The sequence below is a fragment of the Suncus etruscus genome, chromosome 13 (assembly GCF_024139225.1).
Source record: "Suncus etruscus isolate mSunEtr1 chromosome 13, mSunEtr1.pri.cur, whole genome shotgun sequence".
NCBI lineage: Eukaryota > Metazoa > Chordata > Mammalia > Eulipotyphla > Soricidae > Suncus > Suncus etruscus.
The window spans coordinates 79319178-79340743 of NC_064860.1; the positions used below are offsets into that span (position 1 = coordinate 79319178).

The following is a 21566-nucleotide window of genomic DNA, read 5'->3' on the forward strand; positions in this document are numbered from 1 at the left end:
TTCAACAGTGATAATGCTTACGCTATGGGTGTGAGCCATAAGGATTCTGTGTTACAAAAGAGATTACAACTCAAGGCAGCTCTTTGCAAGCTTACTTCAAATGCAAAATTAGGAATTATTAGGAGGAAGTAGAAAATATATAGGAACTTAGGCTTCACTGATCTGGGCTTTATTGTTTTAGAGGTCAAGTAAAGGGAAGAACCAAATCCCCTAAATTGTGGTTCCCTCTTTCTAAGGAGAGTCAATAGCCCAGGATCTGCATTCTGGCTAAGCAAGCCCTTGATTACCAGAAACTGCAGCTGCAAGGACATATTTGAAAAAGAGAAAAAAAATAGTCTTTGCTTTTAGGTGCTAAATATTATCCAGAAAAGGATTCTCATAGTAATCTTTGATGCTGGAATTTCTGAGTCAAATTATTTGATAGAGGTCATAATTTTGCCTTAGATTTTACAAAGGAGAGATAACCAAACAATGACTGAAAATGTAATACCAAGCATAGCTTTATCTCTTTGAGATCCTCAACCATCCATTCAGGGGAAAAAGGCGTCCACAGCGGGCCTTTTGAGGAACGCCATAGCAGTTATTTCAGTTCTCCCCACCAAGAAAATCTGAAGATACATCTGGTGGGTTGAGCTCCCCTAAAACTCTATGCATGCGTGGCAGGACTCTGAAGACATAATAAAATTTTCCTCATATTGGAACTGGTTCATTCCAACGTTAAAAGTTACTCAGAATATTAACACAGAGAGTAGAGAAATAATTCAAAATGTTAGAGCACATGCTTCACAGAGGCCCAAAGTTTAATCCCTTGTACTGGCTGTCTCACTCCAGCTCCACTGGACTCATCTCTCTACAACCAAACACAAAACCATTTTATCTATGCAACCAAGTCAAGTATTACTAAAGTGGCCTTCAGACCCCCTGATTATGGCTTAGATACCCCTCATCCCTGCAAAAAATAAAATATTAGCACTAGCATTAGGAATGCATGAAATGGTGACTATATTAAAGAATATTGTGCTCCATCCATCTTTACACCCCTAAAAGAATAACATTTTTTCTGCTGTAAAATAATTTTAGAGAAATGTGGAGAGAATTAAGTAGAAGCATATTGAGATATGTTTATGACAAAACATGAGCTTCTCCAGAGAGGAAAAATACAAGATCACAAGAAAAAAATTGTAGATGCCTGGGGATGAATAGAACATAAAAACTAGCTTTTTGAAATTCTCTTAGGGCCTAGAAAGCGCAACATAAAAGGTACTTGCCCAGGTTTGACCCTCAATACTTTAAATGGGCCCCTGAACTTTGCCAGAAGTGGTACCTGAGTGAAAGCTATGGATAAGCTCTGGGCACTGTGGTATGTGCCCCAAAAGTGGGGGGAGGAGGAGGAAGAAGGAAGAAGAGAAGGGAGAGAGAGAGGAAGAAGGAAGGAAGGAAGGAAGGAAGGAAGGAAGGAAGGAAGGAAGGAAGGAAGGAAGGAAGGAAGGAAGGAAGGAAGGAAGGAAGGAAGGAAGGAAGGGAGGGAGGGAGGGAGGGAGGAGGGAGGAGGGAGGGAGGAAGGAAGGGGGGGACGAAGGAAAGGAGGGAGGGAGGGAGGGAGGGAGGGAGGGAGGGAGGAAGGAAGGAAGGAAGGAAGGAAGGAAGGAAGGAAGGAAGGAAGGAAGGAAGGAAGGAAGGAAGGAAGGAAGGAAGGAAGGAAGGAAGGAAGGAAGGAAGGAAGGAAGAAGAGAAAGAAGGAAAGAGGGAGGAAGGGAAGAAAGGAGAGAGGGAAGGAAGGAAGGAAGGAAGGAAAAAGGCAGGAAGAAGAGAAAGAAGAAAAGAGGGAGGAAAGGAAGAAAGGAGAGAGGGAAGGAGGAAAGGAAGGAGGGAATCAAGGAAGGTTCTCAATCAAAATCTGCTTTGAAATAGATTAATTTGAACTGCATTGTTTGATTAGCAGCACAATTATTTCCTGAATTTTCTCATCCTCTTACATTTGGATGTGAGCCCCTTTTCCCTGCCCTTCCAATAGTACAGTGCTCTTCATTTCCATCTTTCAAAAAACTGTGGCATCTCCTCTGTGAAGTGTTTGTCAGTCTGAGTGTCTAGTCCCCACGAGACTGCTTCTCTATGTGCGATTGTGTCATTGTGTTGCTTCTCTTCTGGATACTCACAGCTAGCCTTTCTGACAATAGGAATTTGAGGTTACTCCAGACCAAAAGATCACAACATACCTGCAACAGCGGCAAGAAACCTGCTTCTGGGAGGTGCTCAGAGTACAGTGGATCTGTCAGAAAGAGTATGATTTAATAGAGAAAATGAACATGAGCATGACAAAGATGCAAGGAGTGCCTGGGCTCCACGCTCACCTTTTCTGCCTACATTTTCTTAGACAGCCATCAAATTCCTTCTGTTTGAACTCACCAAGGTGTTCTGTATATTAATAAATTCAAGATTATTAATTCTTTTCATGAACTGCAAGATCACATGTTCCAACCCCTCCCCTCTCAATTTACAGATAATCTGTAATATGCCCTGGATCACACAGAAGTGAGTGAAAGGAAGGAGAATTAAAAGCCCAGCGTCACTCTCTTTCTCCACATAATACTGTCTCTTCAGAGTCAATACCTCTGAGTTATGGGAATCACTACTGTGATGACTGGGAATCCTATGTCATTTTCCATCTGTTTTAAGCATTTATTTCCAAAAGGGTTATGCAAATAATTTTGCTCTTATATAGACATGCCTCAATCTATGAAGTCTCTTTGATCGAGTTATTTCCTAATTACAGAATCTGACTTTTTCCCCAAACAAAGTCCATCCAACTATAGGAGACAGGTAATATATTACTGTCAGTCACTGTTGTATTCTTTAGCTTTATTCTTACAATGAAACTTGTTAAAAAATAAAAGAAGCAAAAAAGCACAATCTGAGGTTTGTGAATATATGTGTTATATATATATATATGTGAGGAATTTTTATTATCATTTTATATTATCACATTACAATGAATATATCACTATAGTACTGACCTAGATAGACTCAAGTCCCATTTATCAATTACCCTGTACATTTTTTAAAACTTTAACTTCCAATTAATTTCTATAGATGATTGTCATAAACATAGCTGAGAAGTAAGGAAAGGTTCTTTTAAAATTCTTTTAAAATACACTAACAAGGGAGGGTAGGATAGGCTTCTGCAAAGTAGTATATAAAAAAGAAAGAAAGAAAGAAAGAAAGAAAGAAAGAAAGAAAGAAAGAATGAAAGAAAGAAAGGAAGGAAGGAAGGAAGGAAGGAAGGAAGGAAGGAAGGAAGGAAGGAAGGAAGGAAGGAAGGAAGGAAGGAAGGAAGGAAGGAAGAAGGAAGGAAGGAGGAAGGAAGGAAGAAGGAAGGAAGGAAGGAAGGAAGGAAGGAAGGAAGGAAGGAAGGGGAGAGAGAGAGAGAAGAAAGAAGGAAGAAGAAAGAAAGAAGAAAGATAGAAAAGGAAGAAAGAAAGAAGTTAGAAAGAAAAGAAAAAGGAACAAAGAAAGAAAGAAAGAAAGAAGAGAGGAAGAAAGAAAGGAAGGCAGAAAGAAATATGGAAAAGGAAGAAAGAAAGAAATGAAAGAAAGAAGAAAAAAGAAAGAAGAAAGAAAGAAAGAAAAAGAAAGAAAGAAAGTAAGAAAGAGATAGAAAGAAAGGAAGGAAGGAAGGAAGGAAGGAAGGAAGGAAGGAAGGAAGGAAGGAAGGAAGGAAGGAAGGAAGAGAGAGAGAAAGAGAAAGAAAGAGAAAGAAAGAAAGAAAGAAAGAAAGAAAAGAAAAAGAAAGAAAGAAAGAAGAAAGAAAGAAAGAAAGAAAGAAAGAAGAAAGAAAGAAAGAAAGAAAGAAGAAAAGAAAGAAAGAAAGAAAGAAAGAAAGAAGAAAAAGAAAGAAAAGAAAGAAAGAAAGAAAGAAAGAAAGAAAAGAAAGAAAGAAAGAAAGAAAGAAAGAAAGAAGCATTAAAGAGGGATGATGATCTATTATCTAGAGAAATATGGGGGTCATTTCATTTTGTTGTTTCTATTGTTACAACTAATAGTCGTTGGGAATACATACAATTTTAGGGCTGCTACTCAGGACCCTGGCAAAGCAACACTTCAACCCTTTGAACCATCTCCCCCAACCTCAAATTAATTTTGCTTTTGTTTTTTTATTTGTACTTTGTTCTTTTGTTAATGGGGTCATGAGGGGCAACAGTTCTCAAGCAATGCTCTAGGGCCCTGGCATCCATTTCTGCCAACAGAGCTACTTCAATTCTAGGAACCAACAATGCTGTGCTGCTTCGGCCATGTGGTGTCTGAGACTTCTGTGCATGCACTCCTGTTAATTCCCTGGAGCCTCTGGGCTACATTCTGTGATGTTGGAAGTCTATGTGGTAATAGAGGTCAAACCCAGGCTGGACCACTATTCTATCTTCTGGTCCTACTGTTTGTGTTTGTGTGGTTTTGGTTTTAACCATACAAAATGGTACTCAAAACTTAATTCTGCTCTCAGGGATCACTCCTGACATTTCTCAGAGGACTATAAGTGCTACAAATAATCAAATTGGAGTGAGCCAATTTGTGAGCCAAGTAATAATCTTCTCTCTATACCTATGGTACCCAAAGTATTTTGACTTTATTAATATTGACTATATGCATTACAATTCACCATTTTATTGCCTTTCTTCACATTCCCAATTATCATATCTTAAATCTTAAGAATTTATCATTAGCTAACAGTTGCCCAAGGTCACCTAATAGATAATAATGTTATCACTTACTTAGAATTTATAGCTCATAAAGAAAATATTTAGTAGAATAACAATTCAACGTTCTTTAAATTAATCTTTTAGCCTGGTTTGTGTGTTTCCATACTGTATTCTTTCTCTCAATGAAGCCTGAATGCCACATAGGTTGAGGAAATTTCTTTCATAAAGGGGAATAAAAACATCAAATCTAGTGAATAAAAAATGGAAAGATGGACTGGAGCAAAGGTACAGTGAGTAGGGCATTTGCTTGCACATGGCCAACTTAGATTTGATACCTGGCATCCCTTAGGCTCCCTTGAGGAGTAATTCTCAAATACAAAGCCAGGAGTAATCCCCTGAGCACCTTCAGGTGTGGCCAGAAAAACAAAACAAACAAAAAAAATACAGGAAACTTAGGGACTTTTTTAAATATTTGCTTTTCTGTATATTTTCTCTATTTGGTTTTATTATTAAATTTCTATAGCCTTACTATATTCCATGTAATTATTATCCCTGCAGGAGGTATGGGAGGAGGGAAATGGAGAATATTGGTGGTGAAAATATTGCACTGGTGAAGGGGAGTGTTCTTTTTAGTGACTGAAACCCAATTACAGTCATATTTGTAATCACGATGTTTAAATAAAGATGTTTAAAAATTAATTAATTTTTAAAAAGTTGGAGGGTTACAAATACCCAATGACTAATGATTATATAAAGGAATTGTGGCATATATACACAATAAAATACTTCACAATTGTAAGAGAAAAGTGAAATCTTGCACTGTGCTGCAATTTGAATGGCAATAGAGGGCATCATATTAAATGAACTAAATCAGAGGAATAAGAACAAACACCAGATGATCACACTCATCTCTGTATGAAGAGAACAAAACACAAGAATAAACAGCAATGAATGAGAACACTCTTTGGCCCTTGGTTGCTAAACAGATGCCAAAGAGGAATGAGGACAAAATAAGTGGTGACATCAGGGAAGTGGTGCAGAGTCTGGGATGCTCTATTGCAGTGAAGGTGTAATAACTTCGTTCATCAAAACCTTGAAAGTTAACACTATTAAAACATTTTATCTAAACTTCCATTTTTTAACACTTTTCAATTAATAAAATAAAATAATAAATTATGGTATAGGCATATGGTATAGGCATAGGCATATGGTATAGGCAGCAATGGAAGGTTTGAGCAGTTTGGTGATAAAGTGCAATAACTTGTTTAATAAAACCATAAGAGTTAACACTATTGTAGCATTGTTACCTACACTATAATAAAAATAACATTTTTGAAGTAGGGAGTTAGGTCCTAGAACTCCAATGTTAATGAAATGCAATATACCCCCATATACATATAGGCAGGGCTCTTTGGTCTGTCTGTGCATTTTTTTTGCTATAACACCATTACCTACTTATTAAATTCTTGCTCTGAATATGATGGGAAAACAAAATTTTTTTGCTAGTGATCCAGCTTGCTTGCTGTTTATTCTTTATTTCCTAAGTGATTAAGCTTGCTGAATGAAGAAAGTATTAGTAAATGAGGAAGCTTTTGAATTACGTTCATTTTGACTAGCATCTTTGGCAACTTTTTTTTCCTCATAAACATATGGCAAAGAAGATGTAATGTTCTAATGACTGTGATTTCAAATCTGAAGAACTGTTTGTTCATTCCTAAAACCGAAAACAAACATCTGGTGGTTAATGATTTTGAAAAACAAAATACCTTAGTGCATTACCTTTGTCTATGATTCAAGATCCTAGACCAAAAAATTAAAAGTAGATGAGATTCAACCACAAAAGTTTGTTGCTCCAACTGATAGTAGGATGGAGAAGGAAAGGAAAATCAAGGAAGAGAGACAGAGAATGTGTGGAAGAGGGAAAAGTCAGAGAAAGATAGTTATGGTAGGGAAGAAATAAAGATCTCTTCCTTTCAGTCTTGTTTATACTTAAACTTTCCCTCCTCATTCTCTCTCTATATGTATATACATATAATATGTATATACATACACTCTATATATACTCACTATAAAGTTCCATTTAATTTTTGTTTGTTTCTTTTGGGGCCCACACAGGGCAGTGCTCAATGTTTATTTCTGACTGAACTCAGAAGTCAGTCCTGGTGGCCTTGGTGAACTATAGGGATGCTGAGGAATGAGCCCAGTCACAAGGAAAAGGCCCTATCATTCTCTAAAATATCTCACTTCTAAAACTCCTTTTGAATGCTGCCTCTTTTTTTTTTTACATCTCATGTATGTCCACAATTATGTCAATGTAAGAATTCTGCCAGATTCATGTTTCCATATACATTCGTAGTTCTATCTCCTACAAAAAACTCTTTACTCAAACTTTCACCTTTGAAAAGTAGTTTATCTCCTACTTTCCATTACAGCAATAATACTTAGAATAGATTTCAAATAAATATGGATTGTTTGTTTTGCACTGTTACTCATCTTAGGGGAAATTACTTTGTTATTTCAAAGGTGAGTGTACACTCCTGCTGGTGCTGCTAAAATAAAATACCACAAATTTAGCTAAAACTTTTTTTAAAAAAATTTTACATTCCTGGAGGCTGGACTTGCAAAATCAAGGTGCTTGCAGGATTGTCTCTTTGATTTGCAAATAGCTACCTTTCTGTAACCCGTAGCGCCTACTCTCACTCACCTCTGAGTCCCATCTTCACATCTGGACAGCTGTAAACAGAGGCCAGGGCCCACCCTTCTCACCTCATCAAACTATAATTATCTCATTAAAAGCATTCTCTGGAAACAGTCACATGGGTGGAGGTAGCAGCTTAGGACTTTAGCATTTGAATTTCCAGGATATGCACTTCAGTTTGTAACAGATAATGATGCATTCTATGTATCTCCCTTTCCCTCAAGGAAAAAAACAGTAAAATCTTCAGAAGTAAATGATAAAGAATTACTTATATGGAATACCAAGTTATATGTTGTATAAAGTGATATGTGAATAATTTATATATCATTTATCTGTGAATGCCCATAAAATAACCTCTGACTGCATTTTTTCCATTTCTTTCTAGTTTATTTGATTCTTTATTAATACCTTTAAATTCTCACCTCCTGGGTTCAATTTATTCCTAGGTATTTTATGTTTTATACTTTTTTGAAATTGAGACACTGTGATTTAAAATACTGTTAATGATAGTTTTATTACATAATAGTAATTTATCATTTTAGCCCATCCTAATAGAACTCAAAGAGTTAGGAAAGAAAAAGAACAGTAGAGAAGCCAATCACACTTCTTTTTATTGTTTGCTCGAAAAAGCAAAGATCCTGAGTAAGAATTGCCAGGTGACACCATTACTTTTGCTTTTGTTTTTGAGGTCAAAGTTAGACTTTATTTTTTTTTGGAGAGAAGTGTAGCTTCCATATTTTAGGCAAGCCTGAGTCTAACTTAAGAGCAAGACAACAGATTGCAACACTTGACATCACAAAGGCTTATATAATATTACTATATATAGTTCTAGTGCACAAATACAAGTTAGGGTGCCCACGTTACCTAGACCACACTAAATTTTAGAACACTATGTGTATTGTGTTGGAAATTTTACCATGCATCCTTTCTGCCTTTCTTTTTCTTTTTTCTTTTACTTTTTTACTTAGATTTTTATTCAACTATTTATTCAAAATTCAAATTTCACTATCGGACCTGCATTTTGTGTAAAACTCTTCAAGAAGGATTCTTCCTATTAGAATACCCTTTGTGCCACACCATACTCTTAAATTACTATCATCTGCTATATAAATTTAATTTCCTAGTGTAACATTGCTTCCTTTAAATCTATGCCCCAAATATGAAATGCCTCAACTTCAGGCTCCCTTCCATTATACAATTATAAAATATAAAAATGTATAGCTATTCAAATTGAAAAAAAGACACTATTTCCTCTGTTCCAGTATAAGTGGGTTTACATCTATTCCTGTGATATCACTATAAATATTGACCCTTTGTATCAATACTACTATGACATTATAATTTCTATACCATTAGTACGCATGATGAAAAGCTGGAAAATAAGGGGGGGAATCTCTAAACACTATGTCTCTAAGTCTCAAAATCTGTGGCCCTCTTTGCTCATCTGTAAAATCAGGAAATTGAATTCAAGTTCTATTCCCCAAGGTTCCTTCTACCCATTCCTTGAGCATTTAAATGGAGGAGGGTTTCTTTAATCTACCTTCATTTGCTTGTGAAACTTAATTGTTCTTATGCCGGTTAAATCTCTTTTCTCTTGAGTAGTAGTGTTCAGATTGCTAAATAAATTGTGTTTAGATTAGATCATTAATGACTTCACCTTTAAAGATGTTTAATCTAAATTCCTCTTGGGCCAAAGAATGAACTCTTTGTTTTCTTCCATCCCCCTAAGGGCCCTAACACAAGATTTTTTTTTTACACAGTCAGTTGTTAGTTGATATGATCTTGAAAGCGATGCTAATGATGAAATCCTATTTTGGTGGGCCCTTGACTTTGGAAATGTGTCCTGAAGCCAAACCAACTGAGACAGCGCGGCCCATGAGCAGCTTCTTGATCTTTCGCGCCATCTAGTGGCAGCAGTCCTGTTCTCATCTGCTTAATTTGCTGTTCTTAGCTGTGATTTCAGAGTAAATCAAATGAATGAATTACTTTATTTTTGTCATTACAGTAGAGGAAGATTTATAGACTAACATAGTTTAATATATAAACAATGTCGATTATATTCATGCAATTTAATCTGTAATATGTTCAAATGTTAACTTGAAGAAGGAAGATATTATTCTTTATAATATAATATAAACTAAAAGTATTTTTATAAATAATAAATATATTAGCTAGCTTAAAGTATTCTAAAAAATTATTTTCTTTCCCAGATGGTCTGTTAGAGGATCTTTTAATCTAAAATAAATGGAATAATAAGAAAAGAAAAAGGAGGAAATTAAATTTTGTTAAACAGTGAATCTGTAAAGAGTGTCTGTTCTATATTTAACCATTTGTCTTCAATTAAATGAGAATTCATTATCTTTATTACTTACACATTCAATATAACATATTTAATTAATGTTGAAATACATTTAGTTTCACTGTTCTATAATCTGGAATTTGAAGCGGCATTGATAATAGGCTTAATTATGTGAATCTAAAATTAAAAAAATGTTAGTGAATGAAATAACATTTTTCTGAAGTGCACCTTATTTCCAATCACTTATTTCACTTTCACTGAATAGCAATTATAGGAGAAATATTTCTAATATGTTAGCACTGTTCTGTTGGGTTATTAATTTGAAATGCCAATGCAATCAAGCAGCATTTATTTATTTAAAGTACAAAATATCTTTAGTGTAATATCACTTTATTTTCTAGCACAGTTTGAGCCTTCTAAAAAAATCTCCAATTTCTTTTCTAGGGTGGGAAAATTCCCATTAGGTGGACAGCCCCAGAAGCCATTGCCTACAGGAAATTCTCCTCAGCAAGTGATGCTTGGAGCTATGGTATTGTCATGTGGGAGGTCATGTCTTACGGAGAGAGACCTTACTGGGAAATGTCAAACCAAGATGTGAGTACCATTTTACGAATTTAATCACATTAGAATTGAAATTTTCCTATACATGGATGTACACGGAATCTATTGTGCTGAGTGAAATAAGTCAGAGAGAGAGAGAAAAATGCAGAATGGTCTCACTCATCTATGGGTTTTAAGAAAAATGAAAGACATTCTTGCAATAATAATTTTCAGACACAAAAGAGAAAAGAGCTGGAAGTTCCAGCTCACCACAGGAAGCTCACCACAAAGAGTGATGAGTTTACTTAGAGAAATAACTACATTTTTAACTTTCCTAATAATGAGAATGTATGAGGGAAATGGAGAGCCTGTTTAGAGTACAGGCGGGGGTCGGGTGGGGAGGAGGGAGACTTGGGACATTGGTGATAGGAATGTTGCACTGGTGATGGGTGGTGTTCTTTACATGACTGAAATCCAAACACAATCATGTATGTAATCAAGGTGTTTAAATAAAAAAAAAGAGATATTCCATATATATAATTACTTCTATATATAAACATACACCATATTTTTTATACCATAAGACGCACCTTTTTCCCCCTCAAAAGATGTGTCTGATGGAGTGAATGCCACCTGAAACTGAAACCTGAGTGCAGGAGAGGAGAGCATCTAAAAGCTATGTGCGTCTTATGGTCAGGGGCATCTTATAGAAAGAAAAATACGGTATATTTCTTTATATATTCCTATATATTTATATATTCTTTTCACATATATAATTATATGACATTTAATATTTATATATAATTATAGATGTATATCATATGCATTATATATATCAGATTAGTCCTCCTCCTAGAAGTAGATCTTCAAGATAAATGGCTAAGTGTTAGAAGCTTAGTAGCCTTTCATTCTGAACTGTGCTTGGTGACATAAGAACCAACTGGCAAGCTTTGCCATATCTTTTCAGACTTCCACTCATTGATCTAATGCAGGATAACTGTGCTTATAAAACAGCCCTAACCTACAAGTAACAAAAGATGAAGAATAATGTTTACTGTTCATTTCCTCCTTAGGGCAACTTAATGCACCTTATACTCTAGAGAACAAATTAATTTAAGCTACATAACAGTTACAAGGAAAAGAGTGAATGCTCTCAGGCAGTGTGGTATCAATTTATGTAATTTAATATTGTTCTTTTGAGATACATGACACTTTGTGCAATTTATTTTGTTGCCATTTTATTTATAAAATTATTTTGATTGTTAACAATATTAGGAACAGGATGGTTAACACACATTTAACATCTGTGGTGTATTCAAAGCATTCAAGAGAGTAATTAGCAAATGCAATACTCTGACCAAACAAATAATTGTGTTGTCAGAACTAAAACTTTAATTTTTTAATCTCCCACTTATTCCTCCTAGAATTCAGACTTTTTCCACTTTTTTCCCTTTAAATAATCGAATGATGCCTTGGATCATGCTAATAAGAAATCACTTCTAATTCGATTCTAAATGTTTATGGGTAAAATAAAGACTGTTTAACCTGAAACTCCTAAAACACTTAGAAAACTATTGTCACATCTTTCCCTTATGCCAATTCAGTGCTTGAGCAAACTCTCCATTTTTCAAACATTAGTCCATTCCTAACTCAAAATTATCCAAGTGCCTTAAGTGCTTACTCAGTGACAGAATAAGTTTATCCTTATCTAATAGCAGGCATCCAGAAGATTGGAGTTTGCTTGAATCCCCAATAGTTTCTCCCTGCCTGTATACAATTACTTTGGAAACTTAATACTTCTGAATGTCTACTACAGTCTCTTTTGAGAAGACTAAACCCAGAAACCTATAAAGCTAAGATGTGAAGTCATGCACATTCCTGTCAATGCACTCCAAAGACTAGCATTCTAATACAAAGCCAGTGTGCCTAGATCTCACAGTTTTCACACAAGTTTGCTGTAACCTATAACCCCAGCTCCACTTACAACACTTAAATTTAGGGAATACATGTAATTTGCCAAAGGTCAACTATTATTGGGAGAGTTTTACTTCAAGTCCTCATCCCTGCTACTGGGCCTTATGTGGACAATATAGCTATCTTTTCATCTCTTCTTAAAATTGAATTTCAGAATCATTATGTGTGGCTCCACTTCGTAAAGTAACTCAAGTTTTTAACCAGCTCACTAAGACAATGGAAGCCCTGCCTCCTTCACTTTTTCTCTTCTAAATCTAAGCTGGCTTTTATTTTCCTGCTTGGACATGACTAATATAATATAAGCCAATCTTCAGAAGAAAGCATCCTTTTTCTAGAGAATCATGTTTTCACAGAAGTACCTGCATAAAAGCACTTTCCTTATTCGTTATTTCATTTTGTCCTTGTCTTAACCTATTTTAAGTGACTTCACTTGTTCTTAGCCAAACGCCAAGAAGTGATATTTCAGCAACTTTAAAGTTTACTGACAAAGAACTCTGCTAATAAAAAGTTCTTGATGTTCATGTGGCATTAATACCTGTCAAAAATGACATGTATTAATTATTATATCATATCTATGTTCTGCTATACTCATTTAAAAATATTCATTGGATACCTTCTCTATTCCAAGAATAAGAGACACAGGAACCAATGTACCATTGTCTCATACATAATTGTTGGTTCCTGCAGCCCATATGGTCCCACTGTGCCTACCAAAAGTAATTCCTGAAGGTAAAGTCAGGATTAATCCCTGAACAAAAAACAGGACTTAGAACCAAAAGAAAATATATGTGCATATATACTATACATATTGAGATTTAGGGGAAAATTGTTAAATGTAGAAGGAAATATAGATTCTTCTAGATCAACCCAAATTCAATTTTATTATGAATTCTAGCTTTAGAAAAATGGAACTGTTTGCCTAGAACCACAGTGATCATAGTTAACGTTCCTAATAAGAATACAAAGTCTTGGGCCGGGCGGTGGCGCAAGAGGTAAGGTGCCTGCCTTACCTGCGCTAGCCTTGGACAGGACCGCGGTTCGATCCCCCGGCGTCCCATATGGTCCCCCAAGCCAGGAGCGACTTCTGAGCACATAGCCAGGAGTAACCCCTGAGCGTCACCGGGTGTGGCCCAAAAAAAACCAAAAAAAAAAAAAAAATACAAAGTCTTATGGTAAGGTGCCTGCCTTGCCTGCGCTAACCTAGGACGGACCGCGGTTCGATCCCCCGGTGTCCCATATGGTCCCCCAAGCCAGGAGCGACTTCTGAGCGCATAGCCAGGAGTAACCCCTGAGCGTCACCGGGTGTGGCCCAAAAACCAAAAAAAAAAAAAAAAAAAGAATACAAAGTAAGTGATGGGTAAGAGAAGAGAGGGAGAAATAACTGAATAAACAAGTCACTTGCCTAAAAAGCCAGAGGCATATTTGAATCTATGTAGCTCCCCATGTTGAAATAGTAATGCTTTCTTTCAGTTTTTAATAGGGGCCATGCCTAGTTATTCTCTCAGGACACCACAGCCACTTCCAGGAATTCTCAGCCTTGCAGTGTGACTTTGAAAAGTTCAGTGCAGGGCCAACTGCATTCAGAATGTCATTCTGTGCAGGACCCACCTCATGTTCCTCTTCCCATGCCATTGCTATCTTGTCCTTATAGAGTTTACAATCTATTTGAAAGGAAAGCAGACTAATAACAAAAGTGAGAGAAGATGGGGGCCAGAGCAATAGCACAGTGGTAGGATGTTTGCTTTGCATGCGGCTGACCCAGGACGGACCTGGGTTCGATTCTGGCATCTCAGATGGTCCGTTGAGCCAGGAGCGATTTTTGAGTGCATAGGCAGGAGTAACCCCTGAATGTCACCGGTTATCACCCAAAAACCAAAAGTAAGAGATGTATTTGTAACCTGATAGCCACATCTTGGGTTGAGGGGGCATCTGAGAAAAGAGAATAAGAAATACAATGGTTTTAAGCATATCATATATATTCCAAAATATATTAAGGAAAGTTAATTTTATGATCATAACTAATCAATTTGTTAAACATAATTAATATCCATTCTAATAGTAGGATGAGAGCATTATGAAGAGATTTTGTTTTTATTTTTCCCTAGATTACTTCCTAATCTGCAATTACATTAAACTACAAATCTAGTAACTACTAATCTAATAACTACTATTATCTCTTGGGCCATAGTAAAACCAGGAGAGTTACCCAAATTTTCCAAGTGACTCAGTTTCATGACCAATAAACATGTAGACAAGTCTGATGTCCCTTTCAATGGAAACATACAACATCTTCTATCTATGAAGTTAAAGAACTTGAATTTCAAATTGTTCTTTTCTAAAATGTAATCTCTGTGGGGGGGGGGCAAGACTCAGATAGGTCTTCCACAGAGCAGAGAAGATAAAAATTGAAGATGCCGTGTACTATAAGACTGATTTTTAGATTAACAGACTGGGCAAAAGGCTAAATGTATAGCTTCCAACACAAACCACCATGTGAATTGTCCTTAATTGTTTCCTGGAATAACCTAAACTCTTTATCTATCCCACACTTCATGGATCCTGTTTGACAATTTTCTGGCCATGCGTATTGATCAATATCCAAAATGGCCAGTCAGAGATTATGTTAAATATTATTTGACCACGAAGACGATATCTGAAACCAGATAAAACTGCTGCATCCAGAAATAAACTAAAAAACAAATTCATTTTCCGTGGTTCAGAACTGCCAATGTCCATGTGCAAGGCTGAATATATCTTCCACCCAGACTTTGATTGTCTTTTAGAAACTAGGTAGTGCCTAATTTGATATGTTTTTATCATCTTTGTGTGATTACAAAGACTATCACAGCAAGATGTGGCCAAAGAGTGGATAGAGAGCTTGCCTTGCACCCTAAAGACCCAGGTTCAATTCTGGCACTCTGTATGGTCCCCTATTTCACCAGGAGTGACCCCTGACTAGGAGTATCATGGATGTGGCCACCACCAAAAAAAATGAATATTTGATCAAGAATCTGATATAATAGGAAATAGTGAGCTTTTAAGGTCAATCAATACAAAACTAGAGGAAGTGTTAAAAGACAAAATTTTTCATATATATTGTTTATATGTGTATATATAAGATATGTATGTATATATATAAACAGACATACATATATAGGTATTGCTACTACAGTGGACAGAGTTGAACTTTTGTTTAGCTTAACATATTATAAATCAGCCTATCTGTGACAGATCCTATAACCAAAATTATTATTGGAAAAAAGAATTTACTTAATCCAAAGTTCCCAAGCTGCTCTCTCCAAATATTGGTTATTCCTTCTTGGTCCTATATTTCTCATTTGTTTGCTCAAAATATAGTCTTATGTTTGACTTTTTGCAAGAAGGTACATTTTACATAAGAAAATAAATGCTTTTGGTAATATAAATTCAACTCTTTTCTGTTAGAATGTTTTATATTTTTACTTCATGTTGGTACGTCTTATCTATGGGCTTAGTTTTAAATATATATATATATACATACATATATATAGTCAAAGTGGCTTTATTATTTCAAATGCTTTTAGAACATTACAGGTGCTTTTTATGAGGCAGTCCATTAAATCTAACAAACATGGCATGTTTTATTTTAATGAAAATTTCTGAGTTTGCACAATCTGATTTTGTGAAAAATATAATGTGTTTCCAAAGGTTAGCTATATTGTACATTAGGAAAAGGAAATGAGAAAAAGAAAGTGCATGGAATAGTTCATAAAAGCCTTAACAAAAATAACAGCAGGTTTCACCTGTTCTACATTCAACAGTTACTTATTAAATACATACCAGTCATTGAACCAGGTTTGCATGAGAAATAAATAGAAAATTAGAAAACCAGTCCACGTTCTCAAAAAGCCCACAATTTAAAAGAGATAAAGTTGTAAGACATAGCCCTATCTCTGAGTAGCATGTAACCCTGCAGGATAGTCATACCTTTCCTGTTTCATAGAAATATCCCTGTGCGCATGCCAAGTAGCAATTTTTAATGTGTACCTCAAAAGCACATTTTATTTTGGGGGATTTTTTTGATAATCAATGACAGAAATATGCCCAAACTTATAAGATGAAGATTCTGTCTTGCTTAATCACGAGGGATAAAGCACGATTTTATGTCCTATGGAGGTTCATTGACCTCATTTTCTCCAACCTCAAGGAACTTCTTTCTTTGCTGTATTCATTACTCTCCAAGGCTCAGCTTGTAACTTAGCTATCTCCACAGGATGTGACCCTCTCTTTGTGAAATTCATGTTCTAATCCCTAAAATGCTCTGGTTGGCTCTTTAAGGGACTAGGACCTTGCTAATCCTGATCCAAAAACCCTACCAGGGAAATGCCCAGTATGCATTTAGAAGTGAATAGAACATATGATCAATAAATTCTCTTTATATTGTGATTTGAGGATGTTTTCGTTGGAAAACAGAGCTTCCAATGACATGTATTTATTTTTATATACATTATAACAATGGCTTTATTATAACAATATACAGTGCACCAAAATATTAACTTTGGTAAGGCAGCAAGTAGATTAGAAAGATTGCAAGAGCTTTAGAACAGGGTTGTTTTCTATTTTTTTAATAAATGTAGTTTTTTGGGGGGTCACACCGGCAGTGCTCAGGGGTTATTTCTGGCTCCACGCTCAGAAATTGCTCCTGGCAGGCACTGGGGACCATATGGGACACCAGGATTCGAAACGATGACCTCCTGCATGAAAGGCAAACGCCTTACCTCCATGCTATCTCTCCAGCCCCCAAATGTAGCTTTTTATTGAAAGAAATTTACTTAGAGAAATATGAGAAAAAAAGAGACATGGTCAAGAGAAAATATCGTTCTTTATAACTATGGACTTGTTGGGCCAACTAGTTCTGTTTGGTTATACTGTATATTTTAAGGTACTTAACTTTACCTCCTATTTCTACTTGCCAGCTATCTTTTCTCTGTCATGACTATCAAAATATCCCCCAAATATTTCCCAGTTGTGAAACAAGAGTTGCCCTCAGTTAAAAAGTTGCTGCTTTCTGGGGCTGGAGCTATAATACAGCAAGTAGGACATTTGCTTTGCAAATTGCCAACCCAGATTCAATCCCAGCATCCCATATGGAACCCCAACTACTGCCAGGAGTAAGTACTGATTGTAGAGACAGAAATAACTCCAGAGCATCACCAGGTGTGGCAAAAAAAAAAATATTGCTTGAGAACTAGATTTTCATTTAGAACACTTTTACATCAAATCCAAGTCTGCAAATTCATGCAATTTTTAAGAATATATGATATATTTTGTATAAAAATATGTTATATATATAGATATATCACAATTTCTTTATCCATTCATCTTTTGTTGAGCACTTGGGTCATTTCCAGGTCTTGGTAAATATTGCTGCAATGAACATAGTTGTACATATGTTCTTGTGTGGGGATCAGAAGTGAGGGTGGGGTTTTCCAACCAGTGTTCAGAGCCTCCTGGCAATTTTCAGCTCTCTGGTCTGATGATTCAATGCAAGAGCCAGAAGATTCAGAACTGTATTTCTCAGGGGACTCCAAAGCTATATTCAACAATGTTAAGCAGATCATTTTATGCTGGAAATCAAACCAGATTCAGCCACATACAAAGTATATATGCATCTTAATCTCTATACTATTTCTCCTGCCCCATATGTCTTTTCAGATTAATGCTTTTGTGTTCTCAGGGTAGATACTCAGAAGTGGTATAAAAGAATCAAGTGGAAGCTCTATTATGAATTTAAAGTAGCATCCAAAACATTTTCCAAAAAAGATGGACTAAACAAACAACAATTCCACCAATAATGAATGAGTTCCTTTTTCACCACACCACATTTAAACTAGTACTTATATTGTTTCTGGGCTTTGACATAAAACATTATCACTATTATGAGGTGTTATCTCATTATTATTTCTATGATAATCCTGTGATAAATACTATTTTATATGCCTGTTGGCAATCAGTACTACTTCTTTGAGCAATATTTTATATCCTCATTTTTTATTTCTGTTCAACATTAATAAATGTACTATACTCATTATATTATCTTAAAAACATTTGAGTCAGTAGCTTAAACTCTTATAATCATCTGTTAACCTATTACCAGAAATATTTCACAGGCATATTGAAGGTAGACAGTGATTTGTTCTGTACAAACTCCTTGAAAAGTGGATTTCTTCCCTTTTTAATGTGTTAAAAGGTAATTTTTATGCCTCTTGTACTGAAGTTCAAAATATTTGTTCCCCACAAATTGAAATTATACAGTAATGCTAAGAGCTACAAAAAGCACCAAAGATGACACCAAAGGGCACTGTAGTTCTTCCAACACTTATACTGTGTAATGTCTTAGCAGAAGAAAATGAAGCAAAACATGAACAGCAGGCAGCATTAAATAATCAAATCCCCACAGAGCTCATATGTAACGGGGAAACTCGTGTCATATAAAATGAGAGGCGACTTGGCTCAAACTAATGATCTGCATATAAGACTGGAGTCTTGGGTTTTGTTTTATTTTGTTTTTACCCTGATGTGAGGTCAGAGTTTTTTATTTTGTTTTTGTTTTGTTTTAAGAGAGAATTCAACTTGCAGCAATTTGAAGCCCAAATACCTCCTGGGTATGGGATCATTTTGGCATATGCTACTAAACTAGTTCTGCTTCTCAAAAAGAGCAGTACTATCAGGGAACATCTCATTTGAGGTTTACTGGGAAACATAATGCTGTGTTAGTGTTTTACTGTGTGTCTGTTTCCCCCTTCTTGCTTTCCAAGAGCTTTTATATAATAATGAGCTTTGCTTTAGATTGCTTTCTGTAGCTTACCTGAAGAAAAGCACTCGCGGCTTTAGGGTTTTTTTTTAAAGGCTATGTGGTTGGAAATGGCTATTTGACTTTCGTTGAATGAATTCCTTTTCCCATATATTAATAAGAAAAAATACATTTTATCTTTTTTTGTTTGTACTGATAATTCTAAAAACTTTTCTTGATTATAGATCAATATTTCCAAGTAGTGAATGTATAGAGTCAACCCAGTTACCTAGGAATGCAGTGTAATTTTATACTCAGAGAGTCCAGTCATTTCCAATATTTGTCTCTGATTAGATTTTCTAAACTCTACTTTATTATGGAACGGTCCTTGTGTAATGACCTGTGTAAGATACAGTAAATTGCTGAAGGCCTATTCCCATTACTGCGACCTTCTATAATAGGAAGAAATTTTTGCATTTATTTGGATTTATATTCTTCCATAGTCATTTTCAAAACAGTCTTCCTATTTTTTTCTCAACTTTCTTACTTTTACTACTGGTACTTAGGTAATAGAAGCATTTTAATTAAATGCATACTAATTACACAAGCATAATGCATGTCTGTTACAGAGGCAAGAACAATAGGGAATATATTAAGATGCAATCAATCATCATCATAAATAATTCAAATAATAAAGTTCCAAGTAAAGGAAACCAAAAGCCAATATGCTACTACCACATTGTAATTTTCAAGGGTTGCTTTTTTTTGGTATTGAATTACAACAGCTATAAAATGTATATTATAAATGCCAGCAATGTTTTCATAAAAAATTAATTATACCTTTAGTTTCTGTTTGGAAAAAAATCTATTTACTATCTTTAGTTTTCAGAATCCTTGTTCAATTTTATTCCCTTTAGAGAATTTTTTTTTTTTTTTTTTTTTTTTGGTTTTTGGGCCACACCCGGTAACGCTCAGGGGTTACTCCTGGCTATGCGCTCAGAAGTCGCTCCTGGCTTGGGGGACCATATGGGACGCCGGGGGATCGAACCGCGGTCCGTCTCCTAGGCTAGCGCAGGTAAGGCAGGCACCTTACCTCCAGCGCCACCGCCAGGCCCCCCCTTTAGAGAATTTTACAAAGAATATTTAAAGCCTTCTTTTCCTTTACACATAAACTGGCTATAGTTTTTACATAACTTATAGGTATTTTAGTCTACTAAAAATATATTATGGGGCTGGAGAGACAGCACAGCAGTAGGGTATTTGCTTTGAACGCAGCTGCACAGAATGGACCAGGGTTTAATCCCAGGCATCCCATATGGTCCCCCCACTGAGACAGGAGCAATTTCTGAGCATAGAACCAAGAGTAACCCTTGAGCATCACCAGGTGTGGTCCCAAAACCAAAATACTAAATAACATATATATTTATTTATTTATTAAGTCATTTAGTATTTTCCAATATCTTTCTTATGTCAAAATGATGCATCAGAAAAGAAATTGGTTTATCTTTTGTGTCCGTGGAAGTGGGGAAATATTCATGGGCTTTTGAAAGAATATTGATTTCTTTAAGAACAAATGGTTTCAAATAGGTGATTTGAAATTTGTCCTTATGACTGCTGTTGGAGTCTTAATCTTGGCTTGCATGTATGTTTGAGGCCAGGATTTTCCTGATCTCTCTCACACACACACACACACACACACACACACACACACACACACACAATTAAAACGGGTCTTTTTATTTCCAAAATGTACAATTGTTGGAGAATTGGGGCAGTAAGGGATATCATAGTCCTTAATTCTTCCTAATCTTATTATCAAGATATTCTCTGGCCTTGTCTAGATTTTTGTTTCTGTACACAGATTCTATTAAGCACTTGGGGTTCTGTAGGAAATTGTTCTTTTCACTGAAAGCCAAATGTAGTCCTGGAGATTACAGAGCCTTGAGATACAGAGATAAACTTCCTGGAGATTTAACTTTCAGTTTCAGACAAGAAATAAAGCTCCTTTTTTTTTTTTTTTTTTTTAGGTAAATGCCACTATTGCAAGCCCTGAATCTAGTTCTCCTTTCTTTAGTAAAGAGGAAACAGGGATTTGCTCAAGGACAGTCTTGTTAACCATGGTTTAAGACCCTATAATTTCAGGTATCTTCTTCACTAATGTTCTTCCCTTTACTTGAAACTGAAGCATGGCTACATAGAAGGTGTTAAGTTATCTCAGTCTTAAGAAGTGTGACCTTTAACTGTTAGGGCTAAATATTTTTTTCCAAATAATAAATCACACCATGAGAAACCTTTTAACCTATAAGAGTCTTGTACTCCATTCTGTTCATTCATTTAGCAATCTGAAAGGTGGTAATCTATTGAACTCTATTTAGTTTAGGTCCTTGCCATTCTTTTATGATGTTAGAAAAAAATAAAGTTTGAGAGACTATCTTAAAAGAAAAATTTGGCTTTTCATGCCCTAATGATTTAAAAATTAAAAATTAGCCTTTCAAAAGGTAATTTTTGTGTGCATTATTATTTCATTGCTCTATCCCCTGTTTTCTTAATGTTCTCTTATTTCATTTCAGTCCTATTTTTTCACTGAATTGC

General features: G+C 35.6%; 1 protein-coding gene across 1 annotated transcript in view; it reads left to right on the forward strand.

Annotated features, from left to right (window-relative positions):
* EPHA6 (EPH receptor A6) overlaps positions 1–21566 on the forward strand; it is a 973333-nt gene that overhangs the window by 924468 nt on the left and 27299 nt on the right. The window contains exon 15 of the mRNA XM_049785675.1: positions 10133–10282. Coding sequence (XP_049641632.1) covers positions 10133–10282 — 150 coding nt within the window. The remainder of the gene's footprint in view (positions 1–10132; positions 10283–21566) is intronic.